The sequence below is a fragment of the Pongo pygmaeus genome, chromosome 5, assembly GCF_028885625.2.
Source record: "Pongo pygmaeus isolate AG05252 chromosome 5, NHGRI_mPonPyg2-v2.0_pri, whole genome shotgun sequence".
NCBI lineage: Eukaryota > Metazoa > Chordata > Mammalia > Primates > Hominidae > Pongo > Pongo pygmaeus.
The window spans coordinates 137557063-137583807 of record NC_072378.2 but is presented as its reverse complement, the minus strand read 5'-3'; the positions used below and the strand labels follow the sequence as shown (position 1 = coordinate 137583807).

General features: G+C 39.4%; 1 protein-coding gene across 5 annotated transcripts; it reads left to right on the top strand.

The window, feature by feature from the left end:
* Positions 1-2603: 2603 nt before the first annotated feature.
* Positions 2604-24430, top strand: IFNGR1 (interferon gamma receptor 1). Of its 5 annotated transcripts, none has more exons than XM_063666636.1 (8): positions 2990-3475; positions 6771-6876; positions 15049-15163; positions 15820-15992; positions 17625-17797; positions 18455-18641; positions 21100-21227; positions 23270-24430. In XM_063666636.1, the coding sequence occupies exons 2-8, from the start codon at positions 6822-6824 to the stop codon at positions 23876-23878; spliced, it is 1440 nt and encodes a 479-aa protein (XP_063522706.1). In that variant the 5' UTR covers positions 2990-3475; positions 6771-6821; the 3' UTR covers positions 23879-24430. The 5 variants fall into 5 exon arrangements, with proteins under 5 accessions (XP_054347664.1, XP_063522706.1, XP_054347665.1 ...); XM_063666638.1 differs by lacking the exon at positions 2990-3475 and adding an exon at positions 3637-3695; XM_063666637.1 differs by lacking the exon at positions 2990-3475 and adding an exon at positions 4006-4116.
* The last annotated feature ends 2315 nt before the right edge of the window (positions 24431-26745 follow it).

Below are 26745 nucleotides of genomic sequence, written 5' to 3'. Positions count from 1 at the left end.
CTTCCTTAAAAAAGAATTTCCCTAAATCCAGACACAGTGGCTCACACCTGTAATCCCAGCATTGTGGGAGCCTGAGGCAGGAGAATCATTTGAGCCCAGGAGTTTGAGACCAGCCTGAGCAACACAGCAAGACCCCAGCTCTATAAAAAATTTAAAAACTAGCTGGGCATAAGGCCAGGCAAGGTGGCTCACTCCTGTAATCCCAGCACTTTGGGAGGCCAAGGTGGGCGGATTGCTTGAGCTCAGGAGTTTCAGATCAGCATGATCTGAACATGGTGAAACCCCATCTCTACAAAAGACACAAAAAAACGCCTGTGGTCCCAGCTACTTGGGAGGCTGAGGTGGAAGGATGGCTTGTGCCCGGGAGGTGGAGGTTGCAGTCAGCTGAGATTGTGCCACTGTACCTCAGCCTAGGTGATACAGCCAGACCCTGTCTCAAAAAAAAAAAAAAAAAAATTAGCCAGGCATGGTGGTGTACACCTGTAGTCCCAGCTATTTGGGAGGCTGGGGCAAGAGGATCATTTGAGCCCAGGAGTTTGAGGCTGCAGTAAGCTATGATCATGCCTCTGCACTGCAGCCTAGGCGACAGAGTGAGACCCTGTCTCAAAAGAAAGAAAAAAGAAAAGAAAGACTTTCCTTAAAATGTAGACTAAGTTAAATTCCTGTTTATGCTCCTTTAATCTCTTCCCATTGCTCTCCTTGGGAATGATGATCACGATTTCAGTACTTGTGTAATTCCTTGTTTAACAGCTATCTCCCTCAGTAGACAGTAAGCTCCGTGAGGGCAGGGGCCATGTCTGTCTTGCTCAGGTCTTTATCTCTCCGTGCCTGGCCATGTAGGTCACACGCAGTATCACTTGATAATATTCACCCAATTAATAAATACATATTTAGTCTCCAAATGACTAACTAGCAAAGTCTTCAGAAGGATACGTAGAGTGGTGGGTGCTGTGATTGTGAAACTTGCTCAGATCCCTCTCAGGAACAGAAGACTGGGTTCTGTCCCCTTCCTAATGCTAGGAGTGCTGCCAGTAGACACCTTCAACCGTCAGCGTTCTTCTGGGGAATGCCTCCATGAAAGAAATGGACAGCCCCAAAATCATGACAGTTGGTATTCAATGACTAATCAGTGCTGGGCTTTAAGGCCCAGCCCCTCATACCAACTCAAGACACCTTTACAAGGCCATCCCAACTTCAGAGCGCCCCTTGGGAGCCTTTACTGGGATGGCATCACAGATCAACTTCTTCCTCCACTCTGCTTCCTCCACCTCCCCTTCACAGACGTTTATTCCAAGAGCACTCCCTAATCAATGCCTTATACCTTAATCTTGACCTCAGAGTTTACTGCCAGGGTAACCCAGCCTGTGACGAGTACCACAAAAATGTTTACAAACTGGATATCATATTTTGTCCTACTCCATAAACGCCTGAACAGTAAAGATCAGTTATTTATCCTTGCATCCTTACAAAGACTAGAAGGTGTCTTTCATATAGTGGACATCAGAAACACATCAAAGAAATATTCTCCCTAAACTTAGTCTAGATTGAGCTAAATTCTTCTGATTCAAAGTGTGGTCCTGTTGAAAGGGGCACCGGCATCCCCTGTGCATTTTGTCCGAAATACAAAATCTCAAGACGCAACCTGAATTAGAACTACTGAATCCAAATGTGCATTTTATCAAGATCCCCAGATGGTTCACATGTACGTTGAAATTTGAGAAGTACTGAGCTAAGGGATTTATTAATACAAGTAAAATGATCTGGCTGATAATGCCTCTAGTTTACATAGTGTCTTTATAAGGATTTTCCCTCTTTAAAAATTTTCCTTAACACTAGTAATCATGCAGTCTTTCACTCAACAAATACTAATTGAGTGCCAAGTAAAGATGTCAGCTCTACGGAGCTTACATTTTAGAAGGAGAAGAAAACAAATATCAAGGTGTATATTATAGTGTGCAGCAAGGTGAAAAGTGCCATGAAAAAACAGTAGGGCGGGGTAAGGAGGAGGAGAAGGTGTGTTGCAATTTAAAATTTTTACAAAAGGTCACGATACTCAGAGAATTGAAACAGGTGAGATCATCAGACATACGCATGTTTGAGCACAAGCGCTGAAGGACTTAGCAACGTGGCTGCAGTGGAATAGGAGAGATGCAAAATATTAGACAAACCCAGAGAGGTAAGAGAGCAGACCTCTTCATGAGAGGCTGCCTAATAAGCTGATTTGACACTGAATTGTTGAGAAGGTAATGCAAATAGTTTTTTCTCCAAGAACAAAGTAGTTCTTGGTCAAGCCGATTTGATTTGGGCTGTGGGAATCTGCACAAACCATTTCACTACCTAAGTCTCAGGTTCCTCAAATGAAAAAGCAGGGACTGGAAATGGCTTTTGAAGTCTCATTCTCTTCTAAAAATGTCAGGCTCCAAGACACCCAGGTGAAGTCTAAGAGTTAGTAAAATAAGGATTGTGGCTGGGCTGTGGCCTAATGCAAACTTTCACAACCCCAGGATACTGAAAAAAACTGGAAGAATTGCGGAATGGGGTGCCAGGTTGAAAGACCTTAACCTTTGCACTCAAATTCCTCCCACACCCAGAAGTCCAGGTCCAGACCACACGGCGCCGTGCTCACTGCTGGGTGCTGCGCCTGAGTCCGCCTTCTGCGGCTTCCCGGACTTGGCCCCGCCCACGCCCTGGTCCCGCCTCCTGCCGCCGCCGGTACACATCCCGGTGACGGAAGTGACGTAAGGCCGAGGCTGGAGGGCCGCGCTAGGCTGGGCCCGCAGGCGCTCAGGGTTGGACCCAGCGACCGTCGGTAGCAGCATGGCTCTCCTCTTTCTCCTACCCCTTGTCATGCAGGGTGTGAGCAGGGCTGAGATGGGCACCGCGGATCTGGGGCCGTCCTCAGGTACCGTCGCTCGCGGCAGGGCTGCGGCCGGGTCGGGACGAGAGGGAGGGCGGGATCCGCCCCAGCCGGGAAGCCCCGCCCCGCTTCTCCGCAGTCGCCCTCGCCCGGGACCCCTGCGTCGGGCCCTGAGCGGGCGACGGGGACGCGAGGTGGGGCCGCGAGACTGGGGCTCCGTGGTTTGCACTCGTCGGTTGCCTTTCTACTGCCTCTTGCCTGGTTGCCGCCACAACAAATCACGCCGCTTGTTTTTCCGACTCTTGTAATCCACTTTTAAATACGATTATGCGCTGCAGAAGGACGTTGCCGGTCAATGTGGGACAGCGTGGTCTCATAAGATTATAATATCGTTTTCTTACTGTACCTTTTTTTATGGTTAGATAGGCAGATACTCACTAGTATGCTACGGTTACCCGCAGTGTTCACTGCAGTGACAGGCTGTACAGGTTCATGACCTAAGAGCAGTAGGCTGTGTCATCTGGGTTTGTGTCAGTGCACTACTGCCCGAAGAAATTGCCTAAGGGGACATTTCTGCATTTCTCAGAACGGATCTCCATCGTTAAGTGACGCATGACTGTGAGTGTCCTGATCAGCATGTGGCATCGTCGTCTCAGTTCGTGGCTTAAATACTTCTTTCTTAGCGGGGGGTGGGGGGGGGACTCAAAGTGCTTAGGGTAGGAAAGTATGCATTCTGTCGCCAGCTGAGAAGTAAGTGGCAGCGGAGTAGTAAGTGGCAGTCCGTCTTAGGTCTCAGTCTGGAAGTGGTGGATTGCCGGCACTCACTAGCAGATTGGCAGTAGGTCTCTTCTTACGGGTTTGTTCTTCGGAGCATTTTATTTCCACCTGCTTATTGACATTTCCTAGGAAACAAATGTTGAGGGTGGCTTTTCTGAAGTGCAGAGTAATTGTGATTACGAGCTCCAGAGAAAACAGTAAACCTTTTCAATTCAGTTTTCTTTTTCATTATGATTTATGATTCATACGGACTTTGAAAGGTCCACGTTTTGGTTCTGTGTTCACAACAATCTTCTAGAGTAGGCGTTATTTGTCTCTCTCCTTATGGAGGAGAAATTGAGTTACGGAGAGGCCTGCCCAACTGGCAGAGAGGTCATAGCCACTCAGTGGGGAGCTGCTCAATTTGGCTCCAGAGTCCAAGTTCTTAACTGCTCTGCCAGACTCTAGTCAGTCATCCACATGGGCAGTTGCAGTACTTTGCGGTAAGAGCTTGCACTTAGGCACAGACTAGTGGAAAGCAAGGTGGGGTGCTTGTCTCTTTTAGGGAAGTCAGTGAAGACTTCACAAAGGTGACCCCAGTGTTGGAACTAGAGGTGCAGAGACTGAGGTGCAGAGGTGTGATAGCATGTTGAATTCGTGGAATATTAAGCGTTTTATTGTAAAGTGTGTGTGAGAGCTTACAAGGGGAGATAGGTGGAGAAGTAGGAACCAAATAATGAATTGCCATATTATGTGTACCAGCAAGAAACCTAGCTTTATTAACTTAAGCAAAAAGAGGAATTTATTGTCTCAGAAAAACCAGAGTTAGACAGAAAATTAGAGATGCCAGCTGGGTCTCAAGAAGCTAGAACCAGGAACCCAAACTGCTAGGACTCTCCATTTCTTATTTCTAACTGTCTGGGTATTGACAGCTTTCCACACTTGGCAGGACTCATAGATGCTGACAGCTTCTGAGTTTTGACATCTTGCAGCCTCCTCAATTCTAACAAAATCCCAGGGAAAGGCTCTGATTTGCCCAGCTAGGTTCAGGTGCCAGCCTGCATGGGAAGGACATTCTCGTAGACGGTGGGGTTGGGTTACCAGAAGAAGCGGAATGGCGTGCCTGAAGTACAGGTGTTGAGCCAACAAAATAATACACCCACTATGCCTTGCTGAAGTCAGTCATTATTTACTAATGCTGACATCATTGGATTATCAATTACAAAGGGAAATGATTTTATGCAGGATCAGACATGCCATTTAGAAAGACCAGTCATCTTATAAAATAGTTTGAGGTTACGTAACACAAGGCCCATTAGGAGGCTGCTGCTTAAGTTGGAGTCACTAAGTAGTTTAAGTGGAGAAGAGGACAGTTAGCAGAATATTTAGAAGGAAGAGTTAGTAGGCCTCTGACTGGATATCAGCAGAGAAGGGGATAACGCTAGCGCAGGCATAGCATTAAAGCAAGTGCCAGGCCCTTCCTTCTGAGTACGGGGCCCTATGAGTGCACGGTGTGACCCCTATGAGTGCACAATTTGCACGTCCTTGTAGCTTGCTCTGGGAGGAGTATTGCCTGTCTGCCTCCCGTGGGAAGATCAACTGTGGCCTTCTATATTCTGCAGAAACTTTAGAATTTGTCTCTGTACCTCTGGTTCTAAAACTGGGGTCACTTTTGTGAAGCCTTTCCTGACTCCTGTAGAAGAGACAAGCACCCCGGCCTTGCTTTTCATTAGTTTCAGTGAGCCCTCTTTTTAAAGTGCATTTCTAACACATTTCTCTAGATTTTTCAGTGCATTTCTCTAGATTTTGTTGGGTTCCCTGTTCTTTTAAAGTTAATTGAAAACACAAAATCTCCAAAGTAGGAAGAAACCCACAATGCTCTGGCTCTTGCTTAGCTTCCCAGCCTTGTTCCTACTGTTGCTGGGCTTGACTGTATAGTTGAAGTTCGTCTTAGACGAAAGGACCTGGTAAGAACAGGGAAGCAGACAAGAGAATATAGTGATATAGTCAGTCTCCAGGAAATCCAGGTGTTTAGGAATGTATTGTGTTACATTCATGGGCTTTCATTAATACTTCTTAAGTGAAAATAAAATCTGTGTGTGCCACTTAATAATCAGTAGTATTTCGCTCTTCATGCACTTTTACACATAAAAGTAGTATATATTTTTAAGTGAATCAGGGTGTGCCACTGGCTTTCTTCATCCAGATGGGTGTCCCACTCTGAGTAATAGCTGAAGAGCTAGGCTGGACTTCACACCATCTGGAAGGCTCTTCACTGACCTTGTACAGTTTATCAGCTATGCTTGCTACTAATTATCTGACTTTAGGATAAAGCTCTGAGTACTGTTTAAATTTTTCACTATTTCTTTGGATTCTATAGTTATTTCAGAGATTCAAAATACACAGGATAATACTTTTTAATTATATTTATTGAATAGGGTATTAAATTTTCTTTTTCATTTTATTCTGATTCATGATTCACAGACTTTGAAAGGACCACATTTTGGTTCTATCTAAAAGAAAACCTAGGCTGGGGGCAGTGGCTCATGCCTGTAATCCCAGCACATCAGCAGAAGGAACACTGGAGCCCAGAAGTTCAAGACCAGCCTGGGCAACATGGCAAAACCCCATCTCTACAATAAAATACAAAAATTAACCCTGTGTGGTGGCATGTGCCTGTAGTCTTAGCTACTGGGGAGGCTGAGGTAGGAGGATCACTTGAGCCCAGGAGGTCTAGGCTGCAGTGAGCCATGATTGTGCCACTGCACTCCAGCTTGGGCAACAGAGCAAGACTCTGTCTCTCGTGTTTGTGTGTGTGTTTGTGTGTGTGTGTGTTTGTGTATGAAAACCTAAAGAAAAGTCATAGTTTTAAACAGCTATCTTGCAAAATTTGGCAGCATACCAATAGTGAAGTTGCTTTACAAACCAGATGAGTAATTAATGGTTCAATTTTGATTGAACAAAGAATCAGAATGAGGTTTGAACCAGAGTGAAGTGAATTCCTAACAGAAAGGAATTTACTTGTAATTTTCTTATTAAAGGGGTGCCTTTATTTCAGATTATCCTAATGCATAGTAATCAAAATACTAGGTATCTGTTTAGGTCTTGTGCGTTTTTAAGGAATTATTCATTTTAGTGCATTGTTCAACTTTTGCAGTGGCCATAATTGTGATAATGTAATAAAATCAGGAAACATTACCTGAAGCAGATGCTTTTGAAGTCACCAGAAAATAGTCTTCTCCAATTCCAATTTAAATATGGAGGTAATTTACCCCTTATTTTATTAAATGATCACAAAGATGTTGGAAGCATTTTTCTTAATGAAAACCAACAAAACTTTGCATATTGTCAAGTTGTTACGTAACTTCTCTAAGGCTTTGTTTTCTCATTGGTAAAATATGTATGGTAACATTGTCTCCCTCACGGGATGGATGTGATGAGTATCTGAGGTAATGCATTAAAAAGATAAGCACACTGTGTGTCTTGTAGTAAATACTTAATATGTTAGGGATTCTTCAATAATGTGCATTATTATTTTAACAAATATATCTTTAAATATTAAATTCCCTTAGTCATATGTGAGAAATTGCGTTGGCTTTTAAAAAAACAAACTTAACCAGATCAGTATGAGAAACTTAAAATAGGCTCAGCAGCTAACTCATTCTTCCATCTCTTCCAACAGACAAAAAAGTTTGGTTTTTTAGTAGACTGGAAAGACCTGCATTGTTTTTTCATTTCCTAAACTGTTTTTCAATTCAGAATGAGTTAGTCCAAAAGAGAATTAGTGTTGAGAAATGACTTCTCTCAGGGACTAGATTGGTCTGGTCCAGTCAAAACTAATGCCAGACCAAACCCAGCTAGATGAAATTGGATAAATAGGAGTAAGAATAAAGCCCCGGATTTCAAGTCAGAAAAGTGGCTGAGCAGATATTTATTGGATAAGCCCCAACTTGGTGGTGGTGCGAGGGAAAAATATAGGGGAAGTTAGTTACTTATAAGTTCACTGCAGGCCACTATGTGTTATGCCTGGCTCTTTAAAAAGAAAAATTTCAATTAGAAGATTTCAATGAACACTTGAAAATCACATGCAAGAATTATCAAAATGTCTGTACTCAGCTTAAACCTGGGGGATGCGGCTCCTTGCTATGGTGAAAGTGGGAAAGCGTTAAGAAAAATAGTCATTTTATCACCACTGGAAGCCATTCGGGAGGTAGATTGTAATCAAATATATTCTGACAAAAATACAAAGGCCTTGATTTGGTACTTTTCATTTATTCAGTGTGGATTTCTTATGCTGGTTCTGTTTGCTCTGCAGATGAAACCTTTGTGACAGTCCCCATTCCTGTCCCTGTATCTTTAACATGGGGAAGGTGTTAGATCTTCTCTGAGAGTTGTTCTTAAGGAAAAGATCCAGATGCTTTAATTTGAAACATTTGTTTTTGAGTTGTAGTGTCAGATGACTTAGAATCCAGAACAACAGTTTACTTAATCCTCACTTCCTTATGCTTCTCAGTGCAACCTCTTCCCATGAAGAGGTTGGTAAGCAGGTTGTCAGATGATTTCTGCAGAGTCCGTAGCCCTGTTGCACCATAGGTGTACAAACCTTTTATACAGTCTTTTTACACTAGTGTGTTAAGATGGGTGATGAACTCCTCAGGCTGTCCTTTTTTAAAGAGACACAGATGCTTTTGGTGGTTACCGGATGGAGCACAGGTAGCAGCCCTGGTTCCTGTCACCCATGTATGCAGAGGAAATGGCCAGTGTCTTCAGACTCTACTCTGCACGTGTCTGTAGTTTGCCATCCACCCTACATTCACCAACGTTTATTGCAGAGCTATCACGACTGCTATTTTTTGGTCCTTTGTGATATTGTTATGGTCCTGTCGGTAAGCACTGCTCTGTATCACCTGCTGATCTTCACTGGTCTTTTGTGTTGTCTCTCTTTTTTCATATCCTGTCTCTTCTGGCTTATCAGCTTTCTGAGGAAACAGTTGGCTTTAACCAGGGCCCTCCTTTTTTCTGCATTGTAATTAAAGTGTTAGGAAAAACAAATTCTTCTCTCCTGTGTTTGGTTTTCTTAAATTATCAGCTGTGAGATGTAGGGGAGTTCTGGGAATTAGATCTTAAAATAGCTAAAGTTTACTCCGGATAGTATGCAGATGTAATACATTAAATAATTCTGAGTCCATTTCCAAAAGCAACATGAGTTACACAAAACTATCTATCTTGGCATTTTCAAGAGATGGGAAAATCTGTAAGATTATCTTATTTCATGAAATCACTCTGGTAAGATCTTTTCTTAAGCCCCAGAGATAATAATACTCTTTTGCTATTTCTACATATATTTTTATTTACATAGTGTAAATGTATTAGAAGTTAATTGTAAGCCTTAATTTAATCTGAATATATAACAATTTAAACCTTACATTAAAAAATTCTGAAGCTTAAGAAAACTGCTTATGTCTGTCATATTATTTTGGCAAATAATATTTGGCAAAACAAAGGCAGATGTCTAATAACCACATAGTTTCTCCTCTGGTAGCATTAAAAACCACAGATTACATCTTTTGGTGTAAATTTCTAAGTTTTTCTTTTAACCTAGTAGTAATTTCTTTTTGCTATAAACCATTGAAATATCTTCCTCCTACCACCTGTCTGTCTTGCTTTGAAAGCTATGATTTAAGTCCTTGTCCTAGTCTAACCATATCAGGCTTTTACTTAAATTATAGGAAACGTACTTTGATTCACATTAAAAACTAATCTAATGCTGCACAAGCCTACTCCTGTTTGTAGTTTTCCATTGTGTGATTCAGTAGCCCCTTCCTAAGTACAAATGCACTTTGTTTGATATTCTAGTATGCAGATTGACTTCTATATGCCTTTTTCTCACAGGAATTTCAGATTGAGCGTATACCATTATAAAGCCATTCCTACTGGGGATAATTAAAAACAGAGCCTTAGGCTGGGCCCGGTGGCTCACACCTGTAATCTCAGCACTTTGGGAGGCCCAGGTGGGCGGTTCACGAGGTTGGGAGTTTGAGACCAGCCTGACCAACATGGTGAAACCCCATCTCTACTAAAAATACAAAAATTAGCTGGGTCTGGTGGTGCAAACCTGTAATCTCAGCTACTCGAGAGGCTGAGGCAGGAGAATCAATTGAACCCAGGAGGCAGAGGTTGCAGTGAGCAGAGATCATGCCATTGCACTCCAACCTGGGCAACAGAGCAAGACTCTGTCTCAAAAGGAGCAGGGTGGAGCTTAAAAGGAAGCGAAGGATTTCCAGTCTTGGAAACATAGAGAAAGGGAGGGTCCTTGCTATGTAGTGGCAGAAAGCTGAGTTACACTGTAGCCTTCAGTGACACCAAAAGTAGAGAATGTCTGAGGAGCTGTGTGATCTAGCTCAGGAGGTTTCTAACCAGAGTGCTGAAAGTGCCACCTGGTTTCTTCTTGCGTCTTATAGTAACAGGTGAGACTTTGCTCAATCATGGGAAGAACTGTTAAAAAGAAACCAGGACCACCTGGTTTGAAAATTCTCAGCCTCTCAAGAGGCAAAAAATGCCAAAATGAAGAAATGGTCTCTGAAGGAAGGCTCAGATTTAGTATGAGTTTTCTTAGCATCAAGTACCTCTGTTTTCTGGTTGAAAAAGTATGTTTATATGTGTGATTGTTATTTGATATTAATGTTGATGGAACCCAGGTGAAGAGGAGTGACTTTTATTTCTACCTAAAATATGGATTGTGAATTATTTGAGTTGTTTCAGGAGGTTGAGATGCAAACATGTGATAGAAAAAAAGACCCTCTTAAGGAAGCCTCAGTATCCCCTGCTATGAATGGCCATGGGAACTCTACAAAAAACAAAGAGCCAAGGCTACTCTGGCAAGAACAGTGCCTTAGGGATCACCTACAAGGAAGTTGCTTAGAGAACCAGAGATGGCAGGTACCAAGAGCCTTCAGCTGCGCTTCTAGAAGCAGAAGGAGAAAAACTAGGTGTCTGGTCACTGGCCACAAAAAGGTCAAGTTAGTAGCATGAAGTATTTGAATCTTCAGATCCTCCGCAGCTTGATAATCTCAACCTTTTGGCCCAAATTATTACGCCATTTTGGTAAATAATATAGAAGTTAGATCTTTTGGCAATAACCAAATCTATTCATTTGAGGGGAGCCGTGAAATATACCGGTTTACTGTAAAGCATTCTGTTTTTAAGTTAGTTTTCCCTCAACTTTTTTTTTTTAAAGAACATTTAAATTGTAAACATAAAGCAGGGTTTCTCAGCCTTGGCACTGCTGGCATTTGGGGCTATATTATTTTTTGTTGTGGAGGCTGTCTGATGCATTGTAGGATATTTAGCAGCACCCTTGGTCTCTGCCCTCTAGATGCCAGCAGTACCTCCCCCACCCACTTCTTCTCCAGGTTGTGAGAGCCAAAAATGTCTACAGACATTGATTGCCTAATGTCTCCTGGCAACAAAATCACTTCCCACAGAGAACCACTGCAATAAAGGAAAAGATAATCAGAAAAAGAAAATAATAATGGTGATAGCATTTAATTGTCCATTAGTGCCTATTATTTACCTAAAAAACTCTTAATCCGTGTTCTGCTTTGAAAATATGTGTGTTAAATAATTGTAAATTAAGGCAATATACCAGTTTGGTCTTGAATATTGGAATTTTTGTTTGGGGAAAATACAGATTTTCCCTTCAGCAGTAAGCAAATATCTTAGGGATATGAAAGTAACACCTCACTTGACAGATCAGGAAATCTGAAGTATTTAGCAGTGTGGCCAAGAAAGAACCCAAATTTATTAATATTTGACCTAGGGAGTATTTTTCTTATTTAAGCAGTCTGCTTGATATAAATATAAATCATCATCATTATCATCCAAGGCACTTTGAAAAAATAGAAACTTCTGTCCCTCTCACAATTTTTGAGGATGATTATAAGTTATATTTGGAAGCCACTGTTCCTGTCCACATGGACATTCATTTATTTGTTTTAATTATATAAGTAAATCATGTTTAATAGAGTGTTCCAGGTAGGTGAGATTGAATAACCGTAAATTTGGGGTCACATCGCTAACTGTGTACATTCATGTTTATCTGTAAAGAAATGAAGGGAGAAAGGAGAAGTGTGTGTGTTCAGTTTTCCAAGAGGTGTTGGATAACAACCTTTTACACCGAACAGTGGGGAAAAATGACTACTTTTTTTTTTTTCTAAGAGAACTGAATGCAGTGGCACAGTCACAGCTCACTGCAGCCTTGACCTCCTGGGCTCAAGCAATCTTCCTCAGCCTCCCGAGTAGCTGAAACTACAGGCACAGGCCTCTTCGCCTGGCTAATTTTTTAATTATTTGTGGAGACAGGGTCTCCAACTCCTGAGCTCAACAGATCCTCCCACCTCAGCCTCCCAAAGTGCTGGGCCACCGCACCTGGCCCATGACTACTTTTAATAACTAGATTTTGGTAGTGTCTGATTAGATGTTAAAATGACTTCTGTCTGTTCTCTTACGTGACTCTTTCAAGTCTTATCAACAGATGTTTTCTGAAAGGTTTAAAAGAGTGAAGGCAAGAAGAAATGTTGGGTATGTTTTGTAAAAAGTTCTGCACACCCCAGAGAGCAGAATGTTGATGAAACTGGAATGTGTAGCTCCATTGTTCAATCTTTAGGTATCTATTCCTGCACTATAGAAAAAGTGTGGAAGGCATAATAGTAGTATGTGTAGAGTTGAGATGCTGGTGGTATTTTAGAGTGAAATTGGCCATCCTTAGTGTAGCCAGTTCCTCTGTAGACATTTGTATCAGTCTGTTTTCATGCTGCTGGTAAAGACATACCCAAGGCTGGGAAGAAAAAGATGTTTAATTGGACTTACAGTTCCACATGGCTGGGAAGGCCTCAGAATCACAGCAAGGGCGAAAGGCACTTCTTACATGGTGGCGGCAAGAGAAAAATGAGGAAGAAGCAAAAGCAGAAACCCCTGATAAACCCATCAGATCTCGTGAGACTTATTCACTATCACGAGACTAGCATGGGAAAGACCAGCCCCTGTGATTCAATTACTTCCCCCTGGGTCCCTCTCACAACACATGGGAATTCCGAGAGATACAATTCAAGTTGAGATTTGGGTGGGGACACAGAACCAAACCATATTATGCTGCCCCTGGCCCCTCCAAATCTCATGTCCTCACATTTCAAAACCAATCATGCCTTCCAAACAGTCTCCCAAAGTCTTAACTCATTTCAACATTAACCCAAAAGTCCACATTCCAAAGTCCCATCTCAGACAAGGCAAGTCCCTTCTGCCTGTGAGCCTGTAAAATCAAAAGCAAGCTAGTTACTTCCTAGATACAGCGTGGGTACAGGTATTGGGTAAATACAGCCATTCCAAATGGGAGAAATTGGCCAAAACAAAGCAGTTATAGAGCCCATGCAAGTCCATAATCCAGTGGGGCAGTCAAATCTTAAAGCTCCGAAATAGTCTCCTTTGACTCCAGGTCTCACATCCAGGTCATGCGGATGTAAGAGGTGGCTTCCCATGGTCTTGAGCAGCTCTGCCCCTGTGGCTTTGCAGGGTACAGGCTCCCTCTCAGCTGCTTTCACAGGCTGCCATTGAATGTCTGCAGCTTTTCCAGAAGTTGTCAGCGGATCTACCATTCTGGAGTCTGGAGGATGCTGGGCCTCTTCTCACAGCTCTACCAGGCAGTGCCCCAGTAGGGACTTGTGTGGGGGCTCCGACCTCACATTTTCCTTCCACACTGGCCTAGCAGAGGTTCTCCATGAGGGCCCTGCCCCTGCAGCAAACTTTTGCCTGGGCATCCAGGCATTTCCATACATCTTCTGAAATCTAAGCAGAGGTTCTCAAACCTCAATTCTTGACTTCTGTGCACCCATAGGCTCAACACCATGTGGAAGCTGCCAAGGCTTGTGACTTCCACCCTCTGAAGCCACAGCCTGAGCTATATGTTGGCCTCTTTCAGTCATAGCTGGAGCAGCTGGGATGCAAGGCACCAAGTCCCTAGGCTGCACACAGCACGGGGACCCTGGGCCTGGCCACGAAACCACTTTTTCCTCCTAGGCCTCCGGGCCTGTGATGGGAGGCGCTGGCGTGAATGTCTCTGACATGGCCTGGAGACATTTTCTCGATGGCCTTGGGGATTAACATTAGGCTTCTTGCTACTTATGTACGTTTCTGCAGCCGGCTTGAATTTCTCCCCAGAAAATGGGTTTTTCTTTTCTATCTCGTAGTCAGGCTGCAAATTTTCCAAACTTTTATGCTCTGCTTCCCTTATAAAACTGAATGCCTTTAACAGCACGCAAGTCACTTCTTGAATGCTATGCTGCTTAGTAATTTCTTCCACCAGATACCCTAAATCATCTCTCTCAAGTTCAGAGTTCCACAAATCTCTAGGGCAGGGGCAAAATGCCACCAGTCTCTTTGCTAAAACAGCAAGAGTCACCTTTGCTCCAGTTCCCAGCAAGTTCCTCACCTCCATCTGAGACCACCTCAGCCTGGATTTTATTGTCCATATTGCTATCAGCATTTTGGGCAAAGCCACTCAACAAGTCTCTTAAGTAAAGTTCCAAACATTTTCCTATTTCTTCTGAGCCCTCCAAACTGTTCCAGTCTCTGCCTGTTACTCTGTTCCAAAGTTGCTTCCACATTTTCTTGTATCTTTTCAGCAATGCCCTACTCTGCTGGTACCAATTTACTGTATTAGTCCATTTTCATGCTGCTGATAAAGACATGCCCAAGACTGGGAAGAAAAAGATGTTTAATTGAACTTACAGTTCCACATGGTTGGAGAGGCCTCAGAATCATGGCGGGGGAGAAAGGCACTTCTTACATGGTGGCAGCAAGAGAAAATGAGGAAGAAGCAAAAGCGGAAACCCCAATAAACCCATCATATCTCATGAGACTTATTCACTATCACGAAAATAGCATAGGAAAAACCGGCCCCCATGATTCAGTTACCTCTCCCTGGGTCCAAGCCACAACACATGAGAATTCTGGGAGATACAATTCAAGTTGAGATTTGTGTGGGGACACAGCCAAACCCTGTCAACATTGAATACAATCTGTAATATCAAATATTGAAAATTCTAGTGATGAAATGAGTATTATTAATTCAATAATCAGTGCATTTGATTATAAAACTTCTATCATATTAAGGAAATTTATTACTTCATGCTGTATTTGTGTTTCCTTTATATTGCAATGATGTTTCCATAATTTAAAACGAATCAGAACTCTTCTATAGATTTTTCAATAAAATTAATTTCTAGATGTCTACTCTTCATTTAAAAAATTTTTGTATCCTGGTGAATTCTACTTTTCTTCAAATATACATATCTGAGCAATGTGGCATCTTACAATAAGGTTTTCCAATGTTAATGTTAGTTTCTTACAATTGTCCCTTTTACTTTTTTATTTTCTTACAGTGCCTATACCAACTAATGTTACAATTGAATCCTATAACATGAACCCTATCGTATATTGGGAGTACCAGATCATGCCACAGGTCCCTGTTTTTACCGTAGAGGTAAAGAACTATGGGTGAGTGTCACTCTTTTATTTATCCTTTGTATTCCATTTTTGTTTAGGTCCTTGGAAATTCCACAACTGTGTTCTCCTTTCATCATCCTTCCCATGTGGCAAAACATTCTGAACTGCTTGTAGATGTCCAAAAGTACTAACGATGCAAATTCTTTGCCAAATATTTCTTGCCTCTTATTTCCTCTTCCTTATCAGTATTGAAATAGAGAAGTATCACTAAACTTCTGAGATTAGCATGACAAATAAAGCTAATAGTTACTATGTCATCTTCCTATAGTGTATTTTTAGTAGAACAATATAAATTTCAAAAAACTTTTTTGACAACTGTTAGTTTTTTTAACGTGCTTACTCCTATAATTAACATATATAAATGGAATTTAGAGTTGTTTAAAAACACAGATTTTTAAAAAATTGAATGTGGAATGTGGCTTGCATAGGTCTTACATTTTGAATTGAGCCTCTTTACTATAACAGAGTTTGTAGTTCTTCTAACTAAAGAGTAAGGGCTTCCTACTTTCTCTAGCGTCTCCATCCTATTCTTAGCTCTGCTCTTTCTACCGCTTTGTGCTGTGAATAAAAAGCAAAGCACAGACAGAAATGGTTTGAGTTTATTTAATAACAATAAAAGTTATCTTTGCTTTTTTTATTCTTTTTAGTGTTAAGAATTCAGAATGGATTGATGCCTGCATCAGTATTTCTCATCATTATTGTAATATTTCTGATCATGTTGGTGATCCATCAAATTCCCTTTGGGTCAGAGTTAAAGCCAGGGTTGGACAAAAAGAATCTGCCTATGCAAAGTCACAAGAATTTGCTGTATGCCGAGATGGTGAGTAGAATACGTACACATGTAAATTTTAAATTGGAAAATATTTATACATGTCTTCTGTATGTTTGCTTTTATTAGCAGTTGCTGAAAATTATCACAATGCTTAAGAAACACTTGGAGGAATTTAGAGTCAGTACAGGTTGAGCATCCCAAGTCTAGAAACCCAGAATGCTCCAAAATCTGAAACTTTTTGAGCGCCAGCATGGCACTCAAAGGAAATACTCATTGGAGCATTTTGGATGTTCAGATTTGGAATGTTCAACTGGTAAATATAATGTAAATATTCCAGAATCCAGAAAAAAAACCTCAGAAACCGAAAACACTACTGATCTCAAGTATTTCGGATATGGGATACTCAACCTGTATCCTCCCCTTCTTTCAAGCCCCACAAAATAGGGCTAACAGGTGGCCATCACTTAGCTGCTTCTATGCCATCACATTTCCACTTCATACAATTGTGGGTCTGTGCTGCCCAGCGGTCCCCTGCACCACCCTTGCCCTTCCCATCTTTTGCCATTCATTTGTAAGTTATATTCACTAAGGACTTTGGCAGCTAACTCTTATTCTTAATACCTGGGAAATCTGAATACCACCTTAATACATTAAAAAATTGCAGAGTTCCTTATTCTCTTCAGCCACTGTGATTTTCAGGTCTTCAGTCTTCCAGCATCCCACTCCCATAGTGTACCTGATGTTTGCTGTCACCTCAAACTCTTGAATCTTTAATTCCAGTTCCTGTTTTCCAACTATGACATCCTGCCTTAGCTCTCAGACCCTCACTCCTGGGTAAAAGACACCTTTAGTCACTTGACTCCTCCCTATTCTTCTAGCCCTTGGGTCCCTTTCCCTCTAGCCTCACTTCTTTTTTCTGCTCCTGCCTTTTAGATTGTGCCTCCTCGGTCTCTTCTACAGGCTGTTCCTCTCCTTACCCTTTAAATACTTTTCTTCCCCAGAGTCCACACTTTTGTCATATGATTACCACACCATCTGCATGTTAGATTTTTTTCCATACAGATTTATCAAGGGCCTACTACGTGCCGGAAAGTATACTGGGCCCTGAGGATATATTGATGGGTTAAAAACAGACCTGCCTGGCACACAGTGGTACACAGTAATATGTGAAGACTAGATAAATGGTTCACCAACAAAGTCTCAAACATCAAAGACCTAATAAATATTTGTGGAATAAGTTCTGATTTTTCACAGTAAAAAGAGTTTTGATGAGGGAAGAAAACTAATGCCATTTCTGAAACGTTTTCTAGAAACCAGGCTTCTTAATCCACAGAAGCAAAGATAAAGGAAAAATTACTTAATAGAGTTTATATTATGTGAAGTCTTTTTTTAACCAAAGTTTATAACTATTTTTGTTTACAGCTAGAAATGAAGTTAAACTGCTAAAGAGGCATTTAGATTAAATAAGAGTACTTCTTGCCTGAGATTTATGAAACATTTGTTTATTAAGGACCCTGAGAATATCTTCTAGATATTTGTGGAGTGGTTTAAATGTGGTCCTGCTTTAGAACAACCAGAACAAAAAGAGTAGGTTGATTGATAGATTCTGGTAATTTTATGAAATGTACCATTTAGTTCCAAGGCCAGTACTTATTATACTTCCTCCTCTTCCTTCCCCAGGAAAAATTGGACCACCTAAAGTGGATATCAGAAAAGAGGAGAAGCAAATCATGATTGACGTATTTCACCCTTCAGTTTTTGTAAATGGAGACGAGCAGGAAGTCGATTATGATCCCGAAACTACCTGTTACATTAAGCTGTACAATGTGTATGTGAGAATGAACGGAAGTGAGGTGTGTGTTTCTATTTCACATTTTTCATAATGGAAATTCTTGTGTAGCTAGCAAAAGTTGTTCCTTTCTATAGTGTAATGAAAATAGGATGCTTATAAATATTCAAGCAAGACTTACAGATCATAGATTTGATAAGAAAAATATGTGAATGCTATTAAAGCAAAAACGATACGGAGTTAGTCACTAACACTGACCATGTGAATACATTTAGTTTTTATTTGCTTCATTTAGCAGAATGGCTCTAATCTAGGATTTTTCCCAGTACATCTCCATTGCTCCACTGGTAAAGTGAGGATTTTCTTCCTCATTGGCGGTGACGTAAAGTAATATTAATATTTCTGTTTCCCACCAGCTAAGTTTCTGGAGAAATGAATAAGACAAATGAACATTTGTTAGTTTAACAACTAACAGTAAACATTCCTGCAATTTGAGTTTTTAAATTTACCGTTTTTATAAGGAATATAACAGATGCATAGTATCGTGCTGTGTTGAAGTAACAAATTGACTTATTGATAGTAAAGCTATTTTTAGACATGTTCAAGTCAGTCATATATATTTTCTTCAGTTGTTTGGCCAGGACTAATACGGTGATTTTTTTTTTTTTTTTTTCAGATTAAAAGAAGCTGTGCATTTTCACTGTTTTCTTTTTCCATCTAGATCCAGTATAAAATACTCACGCAGAAGGAAGATGATTGTGACGAGATTCAGTGCCAGTTAGCGATTCCAGTGTCCTCACTGAATTCTCAGTACTGTGTTTCAGCAGAAGGAGTCTTACATGTATGGGGTGTTACAACTGAAAAGTCAAAAGAAGTTTGTATTACCATTTTCAATAGCAGCATAAAAAGTAAGTTCTTGCCATTTTTTTTCTAAATATAGAGGGAGCAGTAACTAAAATAGGATCATGTGAGGAAAGCAAACTCATTTGCAGTTTCAGAAGATCTGTTTTAACAATATTCAGTTGCATTAGTTCCATTAAATTTAGCAGTTTCTCACACATTTAAAGATATAGAACAACTAATTTGGAAAGCCATGTGATGGCCCCTTGACCCAGGAAAGAAAAAATATATAAGAAGTACATAAAACGGCACAAATGTTTGCATTTCAGGATTATGAATTATAAGTCAGTTCGTTACTTCACCATAGCAAGATGTTATGAATCCACTAAAATGTTCTTTATGGGGATTGTAATTTAAAGACTGAAGAGCAGGAACGATTACTGGTTACAGCTGTATGACGTGGACTGGACAAAGACTTGCGATTAATATCCAAAAAAGTTTATAGATGGGTTTGAATAATAGATAATGGGTCATTTTTATAACATTTTACAATAATTAATTTTATTTCATCTTTTAATGTGGGGGGTGGGGAGGTAGAGATATATATGCTAGAACTTGAACTTTAGAACTGTTACTCTCAGGTGTCAGGAACCTTAAAGAAGTTTGGACTTTTCTTTGCAGTTATGAAATGTAGTGTTCATTATAGATAATTTATAAAATATGAAAAACCAGAAGGAAACAAAATGATCTGTAGTTCTACCATGCAAAAATACCCCATTATTCACAGTTTGATATTTTCTTTAGTTTTTCTACATAGACATGATCATATTGTATAGTATATATGATTTTGTGTATTGCGTTAAACATATATTATAACTCATGCTTTGATGATTATCTTTGTGTGTGTGTGTGTGTGTGTATACACATATTTTTTTCCTTAGGATTTTTTTAGAATAGATTTCATAGGTTTAAAATTTTACGATGCAAGTATATTTTCGAAGAATGGAAATATAGGCTGAAGAGTCAGAACAAACACCTAAAGTTCAATACTAATAACTTCAAGCCATTATATGAAGGTTTCAAATAGGTGACTTAAAGCAGTGCAATGCATTTTATGCTAATTTTCATTATGCTATTTGAAAAATAAAACCCTTCTTAATGCTCAAAATTTGAAATAATGCAAATGCCGCAGATTTGTTTTTAGCCTGAATTATAAACTGCACTGATAATATGGCCACACGGTGGCATTGCCGTGGCTCCTGAGCAGCAGCCCCTGCCTGCTTGCGTCAATGCCTTGCAGCCAGCACTTGCTCAGCCCATGGGACTTCTCACATCACTAATGTTGGTTTTGTAGTTATTTTCCTTTTTACTTTTGTAATGATTTAACTTTTTTCACATCCTGTAATAAGTGTAATAGAAGCATTCATTAACTAGTAACTTCCATAGTTAGAAAATTCTGGGTAACAAAATGCCCTAAAGGATGCCAGACATTGTCACAATATGTTAGAGTGCTGTTAATTTGGAAGAGAGAACTATGAAAAAAAAAAAATACTGAAGATTGTGCTGCAAAAATAAAAAGCAGCATTAGAGCAAAGTACACAATGGTGATTCTAGATGTATGTGCTTGGTAACAAATCTTTCCTATTTTATATTATTTATGTCTGGTTTATAATTAAGGGGACTTTATTCCTGTGCAACATTGCTGTGTGCATGTACATCTGTGAAGCTTTATAAGTATTTGCAGTCGTGAAATAAATGTAACAGGAAATTCTGAGGAGTGGGGCTAAATCATCTTAAGAGCAATAAACATTGCCAGAATTTCTTTCTTTTTTTTGTTGTTGTTGTTTTGTTTTGTTTTGTTTTGAAATGGAGTCTCGCTCTGTCACCAGGCTGGAGTCCAGTGGCACAATCTCAGCTCACTGCTACCTCCACCTCCCAGGTCCAAGCAATTCTCCTGCCTCAGCCTCCCACATAGCTGGGACTACAGGCGCATGCCACCACACCCAGCTAATTTTTGTATTTTTAGTAGAGTTGGGGTTTCACCATGTTGGCCAAGATTGTCTCGATCTCTTGACCTCGTGATCCGCCCACCTCAACCTCCCAAAGTGCTGGGATTACAGGCGTGAGCCACTGTGCCCAGCTGCCAGAATTTATTTCTAAGGAGAGGTATTTTTAAAATTATTCTTTTGCATTTTTAACCGAAAGAAATGCATAACCCTGGAAACACACTGTATGTAGGGCTGTACGGAAATTATTGTAGAAAAGCTATTTTAACTATGTCGTGTCATAGCAGAATAGTCCCAGAAAGTTCTAGAATTGCACAGCTGGGAAGAATCATATTGCTATCTAAGACAGATACCTAATTTTTTACTCAGATTTCCTAACTTCTGCTTCCTTCAGTGTTCTTTAAAACTCTGGCCATATTCACTAATGTGTAAATCTATTCAAGAATGGCACTAAGACTTTTTGATAGATAATAGCAGTATTCCATCTTAATTGTAACTTGTGATTTCTGCCTTTTTTAAGGTTCTCTTTGGATTCCAGTTGTTGCTGCTTTACTACTCATTCTAGTGCTTAGCTTGGTATTCATCTGTTTTTATATTAAGAAGATTAATCCATTGAAGGAAAAAAGCATAATATTACCCAAGTCCTTGGTAATGTATTTAATTTTTTTATATACACTAAAAAGTTAACTTGAACCTTTTTTGATAGTTTCTTAAATTATGTTTTTAAAGTAGAATGATATTCAACAGGATGTCACCTGCCATCAATCAGTCAATCTACCACACATGCAAAATCACATACTGTGTCTTTTGCTGTGCAGCAAGTATTTTGGTTTTTTTTTATTCTCAGGGAAAAACACGATGAGACAATTCTGTTAAAGATCTTAAAGTCTAGGGAGAAGAAAAGATACGTATACATTGGATATATAAAGTGTGATAGGTTCAAAGATTTATACCTGAGCCCATGAGGACTTTGTCCAGCTTTGGGGTGGGGTTAGTCATGGCTTTTCCAGAGGCAATGTCTGAGCAGTCTTGAGGGACATACAGGAGTTTAGGCACTAGGGGACAGAATGTGCTAAGGTCCAGAGCCAAGAAAGCATGACTTTGAAAGATCTGCAAATACAGAAACACTTCATTATGGTTGGAGTATGAAAGGAAAGTTGGCCAAAAATGAAACTAATGTAGGAGTTTGACAATTTTAATGTCCAACATTTCAAAGCCTTTGATGTAAAGAACATTTAAAGGTAACAGAATAGTATCTATTTGAGTCAAATATGACAGGAATAATATCTGTGATGCTCAAAGGGCACATTAAAATTTGCTATAAAAAAACTACCTTTAAGTAAAGTGGATAAGAACTCTCAACAGTTAGTAGTCAACTTACAAATGAATTATAATATTTTATTCTTACTAGTAATTAAGCACAAAGCAACCTTGCAGTATGCCATTTTACACGCGCTAGAGAAGAAAAAAGAAACCTGGATATCCAGTAGTACCAGCAGTAGCATAACGGGTAAATGCTGGTGAAAAGTAATCTAGCCCTGGTAAAAAGAAAAGCACACAGTGGGTATGCAGTGTAATAGTGCCGTATACATGCCATTTCTTCGATATGGTCGCTCCACTCTTAAAAAATGTATTATAAGGAAATAATTTCATAAATAAAAAGATGTGCAGGATATTTAACATGTTCCATAGCTAGTAAAAATTGGAAACATTTCCACATCTATTAAATTATTTATCAGTATAAAGAAATAATATGAGCCACTAAAAATTATAATGATGAAGGCAAGTAATGAGAATATTACTTAAGTAGATGTGCCCACTTTGCAAACATAATGGGCAGACATGTGGAAGATAATTGTATCAGGATTCTCTAGAGGGACAGAACTAATGGAATATATATATAAAGATATATATATAATACCAAGTAAACCCCCCTTTATATAAATATGTATTATATATATTTTATATATTATGTTATACATATATATTTTATATTTTATATAATATATTTTATATTTTATATAAATTATATATTATATATTATATTTATTATATATTATGTTATATATATATATATAAAGGGGAGTTTATTTAGTATTATTTAGTATTAACTCACATGATCAAAGGTCCCACAATAGGCCATCTGCAGGCTGAGGTGCAAGGAGAACCAGTCCAAGCTCCAAACCTGAAGAACTCAAGAGTCCGATGTTCAAGGGCAGGAAGCATCCAGCATGGGAGAAAGATGTAGGCTGGGGGGCTAGGCCAATCTCTCTTTTCACATTTTTCTGCCTGCTTATATTCTAGCCATGCTGGCAGCTGATTAGATTGTGCCCACTCGGGTTAAGGGCGGGTCTTCCTTTCCCAGCCCACTGACTCAAATGTTAATCTCCTTTGGCAATACCCTCACAGACACACCCAGGATCAATACTTTGTATCCTTCAGTCCAGTCAAGTTGACACTCAGTATTAACCATCACAGTAACATACAAAAAGCAACATATATAAAAAATTCTAAAACTTTGTTTTTAATATCACTGTGGGACCTTTCATTAAAAAGAAAAGGCAACATCTGATTCACCCATTATCCTAAATGTGCCATTTGGTGGTCCATTACTTTAGACCTTTGTTTTTTTGAGGGTAGGCACTTAAGCTCAACAATTTTTTATCTTTACTCAATTTTTCTCCCCATAGATCTCTGTGGTAAGAAGTGCTACTTTGGAGACGAAACCTGAATCAAAATATGTATCACTCATCACGTCATACCAGCCATCTTCCTTAGAAAAGGAGGTGGTCTGTGAAGAGCCGTTGTCTCCAGCAACAGTTCCAGGCATGCATACCGAAGACAATCCAGGAAAAGTGGAACATACAGAAGAACTTTCTAGTATAACAGAAGTGGTGACTACTGAAGAAAATATTCCTGACATGGCCCCGGGCAGCCATCTGACTCCAGTAGAGAGAGAGAGTTCTTCACCTTTAAGTAGTAACCAGTCTGAACCCTGCAGCATCGCTTTAAACTCGTATCACTCCAGAAATTGTTCTGATAGTGATCACTCCAGAAATGGTTTTGATACTGATTCCAGCTGTCTGGAATCACATAGCTCCTTATCTGACTCAGAATTTCCCCCAAGTAACAAAGGTGAAATAAAAACAGAAGGACAAGAGCTCATAACAGTAATAAAAGCCCCCACCTCCTTTGGTTATGATAAACCACATGTGCTAGTGGATCTACTTGTGGATGATAGCGGTAAAGAGTCCTTGATTGGTTATAGACCAACAGAAGATTCCAAAGAATTTTCATGAGATCAGCTAAGATGCACCAACTTTGAAGTCTAATTTTCCTGGACAGTTTTCTGCTTTAATTTCATGAAAAGATTATGATCTCAGAAATTGTATCTTGGTTTGTATCAACCAAATGGAGTGACTTAGTTTACATAAAAGTGTAAAGAGGATGTGTGGCATTTTCACTTTTGGCTTGAAAACTATAAAGAATTTTTTTTTTTTAAACAAAAAAAGCATTGTAACTTATGAACCTTTACATCCAGATAGGTTACCAGTAACAGGGAACAGTATCCAGTACTCCGGGTTCCTAGGTGAGCAGGTGATGCCCCAGGGACCTTTGTAGCCACTTCACTTTTTTTCTTTTCTCTGCCTTGGTATAGCATATGTTTTTGTAAGTTTTATGCATACAGAATTTTAAGTGGTAATTTCAGAAGAAATTCTGCAAGCTTTTCGAAATTGGACTTAAGATCTAATTCAAACTAATAGAATTAATGGAATATGTAAATAGAAACGTGTATATTTTTTATGAAACATTACAGTTAGAGATTTTTAAATAAAGAATTTTAAAACTCATTTTTGTATTCATTTATTCAAGCACTTAGGCAGTCTTTCATAGTTAAGCAGAATATTTTTATATCCACTGCTTGTTTCCATGCATTAATGCTATAGGATTATTTGCTAATTGTTCATATTTAATATTTAAAACAACCCTAAAAATAATATTTTTAAATGGTCCTTATAGGTCTGTATTTCAATGCTTAACACCCAGTGTGCAGAACACTGTTCTAAGTGGTTTGAGAAGAAAAGATTTAGCTGTAGAGCATGTGGGTTGAGGAATCTAGCATAAAGGTGGTGGGCAGAGCCATGGAAATGGATGCAGGAACCTTGAGAATTACATGGTGTGGAAAGAATCCCCAGTGAGAGGCAAACCAAGAGTTAATGTATATGTTACCCAAGGGTTTCTTGGAATTACTAAGAGGATAGAAATATTCAGAAATTAATATGAATCTGTGAATTAATGGACCAAAAAAATGAAATACAATTTACATGAGTAGCAAATCATATTTCTTTGGTTTCTGGAAAGATATTTCTCTTCACTTAAAAATGCAAGTTACAAATGAGATACTATTAGTGAAAAAAGTGATGTGGTTTGCAGTGGAACTGGTATAGTCACTGATTTTGGGCTAATGTCTTGTAAATTGCTTTTCAAACTGATATCCCCATACATATCACATTCCACAAAAGTAAATATCCTTCAACAGACTTTGATCTCTCTTGTGGGAAAATTACAAAAAAAAAAAAAGACAAAACTTTACATGAACAATGCACACATTAGAATGGGAAAAGCAAAAATATGAAAATAATTGAAATAGCCAAGGAAGAGGTAATACTGCTCTCCAAAATGATTATACCAATGTGTACTCCCATCAAATGTGAATGAAGTACCTGTTTTTACACCCTAGCTAATTGACTGAAATAAGTCTTTAATCTCAGTAAAACACTTTACGCATTAAATGCATTTGCATTTCTTTAGTAAATTTGAGCATGTTTTTATCTCATTTATAGTTTCATGCCAACTCATCTTGTTCTTTGTCCATTTTTTTATGGACTGTTTATATCTTTCTTACTACCCTTTGTCTGTCCTGAGTTACAGATTTATAATTTCCTGCCTTTTGACTTACCACACAGATGTTTAAGATGTTTATAAAGTCAAATTTATTTATTTCCTTCTATTTTTAAAAAGCCCTTCCTCTTTCCCCAACAGATACAAGTTTTCACTTATGTTTTCTTCTGGTCTTTGGTGGTGATTATTTTACATTTAATTCTTCTATCCATCTAGATTTTTTTTTTTCATATGAGGACAGAGATAGAGATCCAGCTTTATTTTTTTGTTTTAGTTTCCTGTGGCTGCCGTAATAAATTACCACAAACTTGCGTGGCTTAAAACAACAGAAATTTGTTATCTCACAGTTCAGAGGCTAGAGGTCTGAAATCAAGGTTTCAATAGGGCCAGATTCTATCTGAAAGCTCTAGGGGAGGAGGGCCCCTTCCTAGTTTCTAGTGATTGTTGTCAATCCTTGATATTCTCTGACTTACGGCTGCATTATTCCAATTTCTGCCTCTTGTCACCTGGCATTCTTCCCTGTATGTCTCTGTGTCCAGATCTTTATAAGGACACCAGTCAATTGGATTGATTAGTCCCACTCTAATCCAGTATGACCTCCTCTTAACTTGATTACATCTGTAAAGACACTGTTTCCAGTTAAGATCACATTCATGGGTACCAGGGGTTAGGACTTCAACACATCTTTTTGAGGATACAACTCAACTCATATATTTCCCTTAACAAATTAGTTATCCCAAATACTATTCATTAAATTATCTAACTTTTCTATGCTGATTTCAAATGTCACATTTATCACATGCCAAATTCTCAGCACTCCTGGAACAGTTTTGTTGTTCGGTCTTTTCCCGTGTATGTATCACACTATTTTAATACACATACTGGGATATATTTTATGTTTTTTTGAGACAGAGTCTAGCTTTGTCACCCAGGCTGGAGTGCAGTGGCACAAACATGGCTCACTGCAGCCTCAACCTCTTGTGCTCAAGCAACACTCCTGCCTCAGCCCCCCAAGTAGCTAGTACTCCAGACGCCCATGACCATACCTGGCTAATGTTCTGTATTTTTTTGTAGAGACAGGGTTTTGCCATGTTGCTCAGGCTGGCTTCAAATGCCTGTGCTCAAGCAATCTGCCTACCTCAACCTCCCAAAGTGCTGCAATTACAGGCTGTTTTGACTTCTGAGGCTTTCCTGAATACTTTCAGCCAATGTTCATTGCTCATATTTCTTAGCAATAATTATTTATTTGTTTATTTATTTACTT

Bases quoted from the DNA above. Each gene is read 5' to 3' on its own strand.
- IFNGR1 (XM_054491689.2), top strand. From the start codon at position 2,818: ATGGCTCTCCTCTTTCTCCTACCCCTTGTCATGCAGGGTGTGAGCAGG. The intron at 15,164-15,819 runs GTGAGTGTCACT...TATTCTTTTTAG, and splicing joins GTAGAGGTAAAGAACTATGG to TGTTAAGAATTCAGAATGGA. The intron at 17,798-18,454 runs GTGTGTGTTTCT...TTTTCCATCTAG, and splicing joins TGAGAATGAACGGAAGTGAG to ATCCAGTATAAAATACTCAC.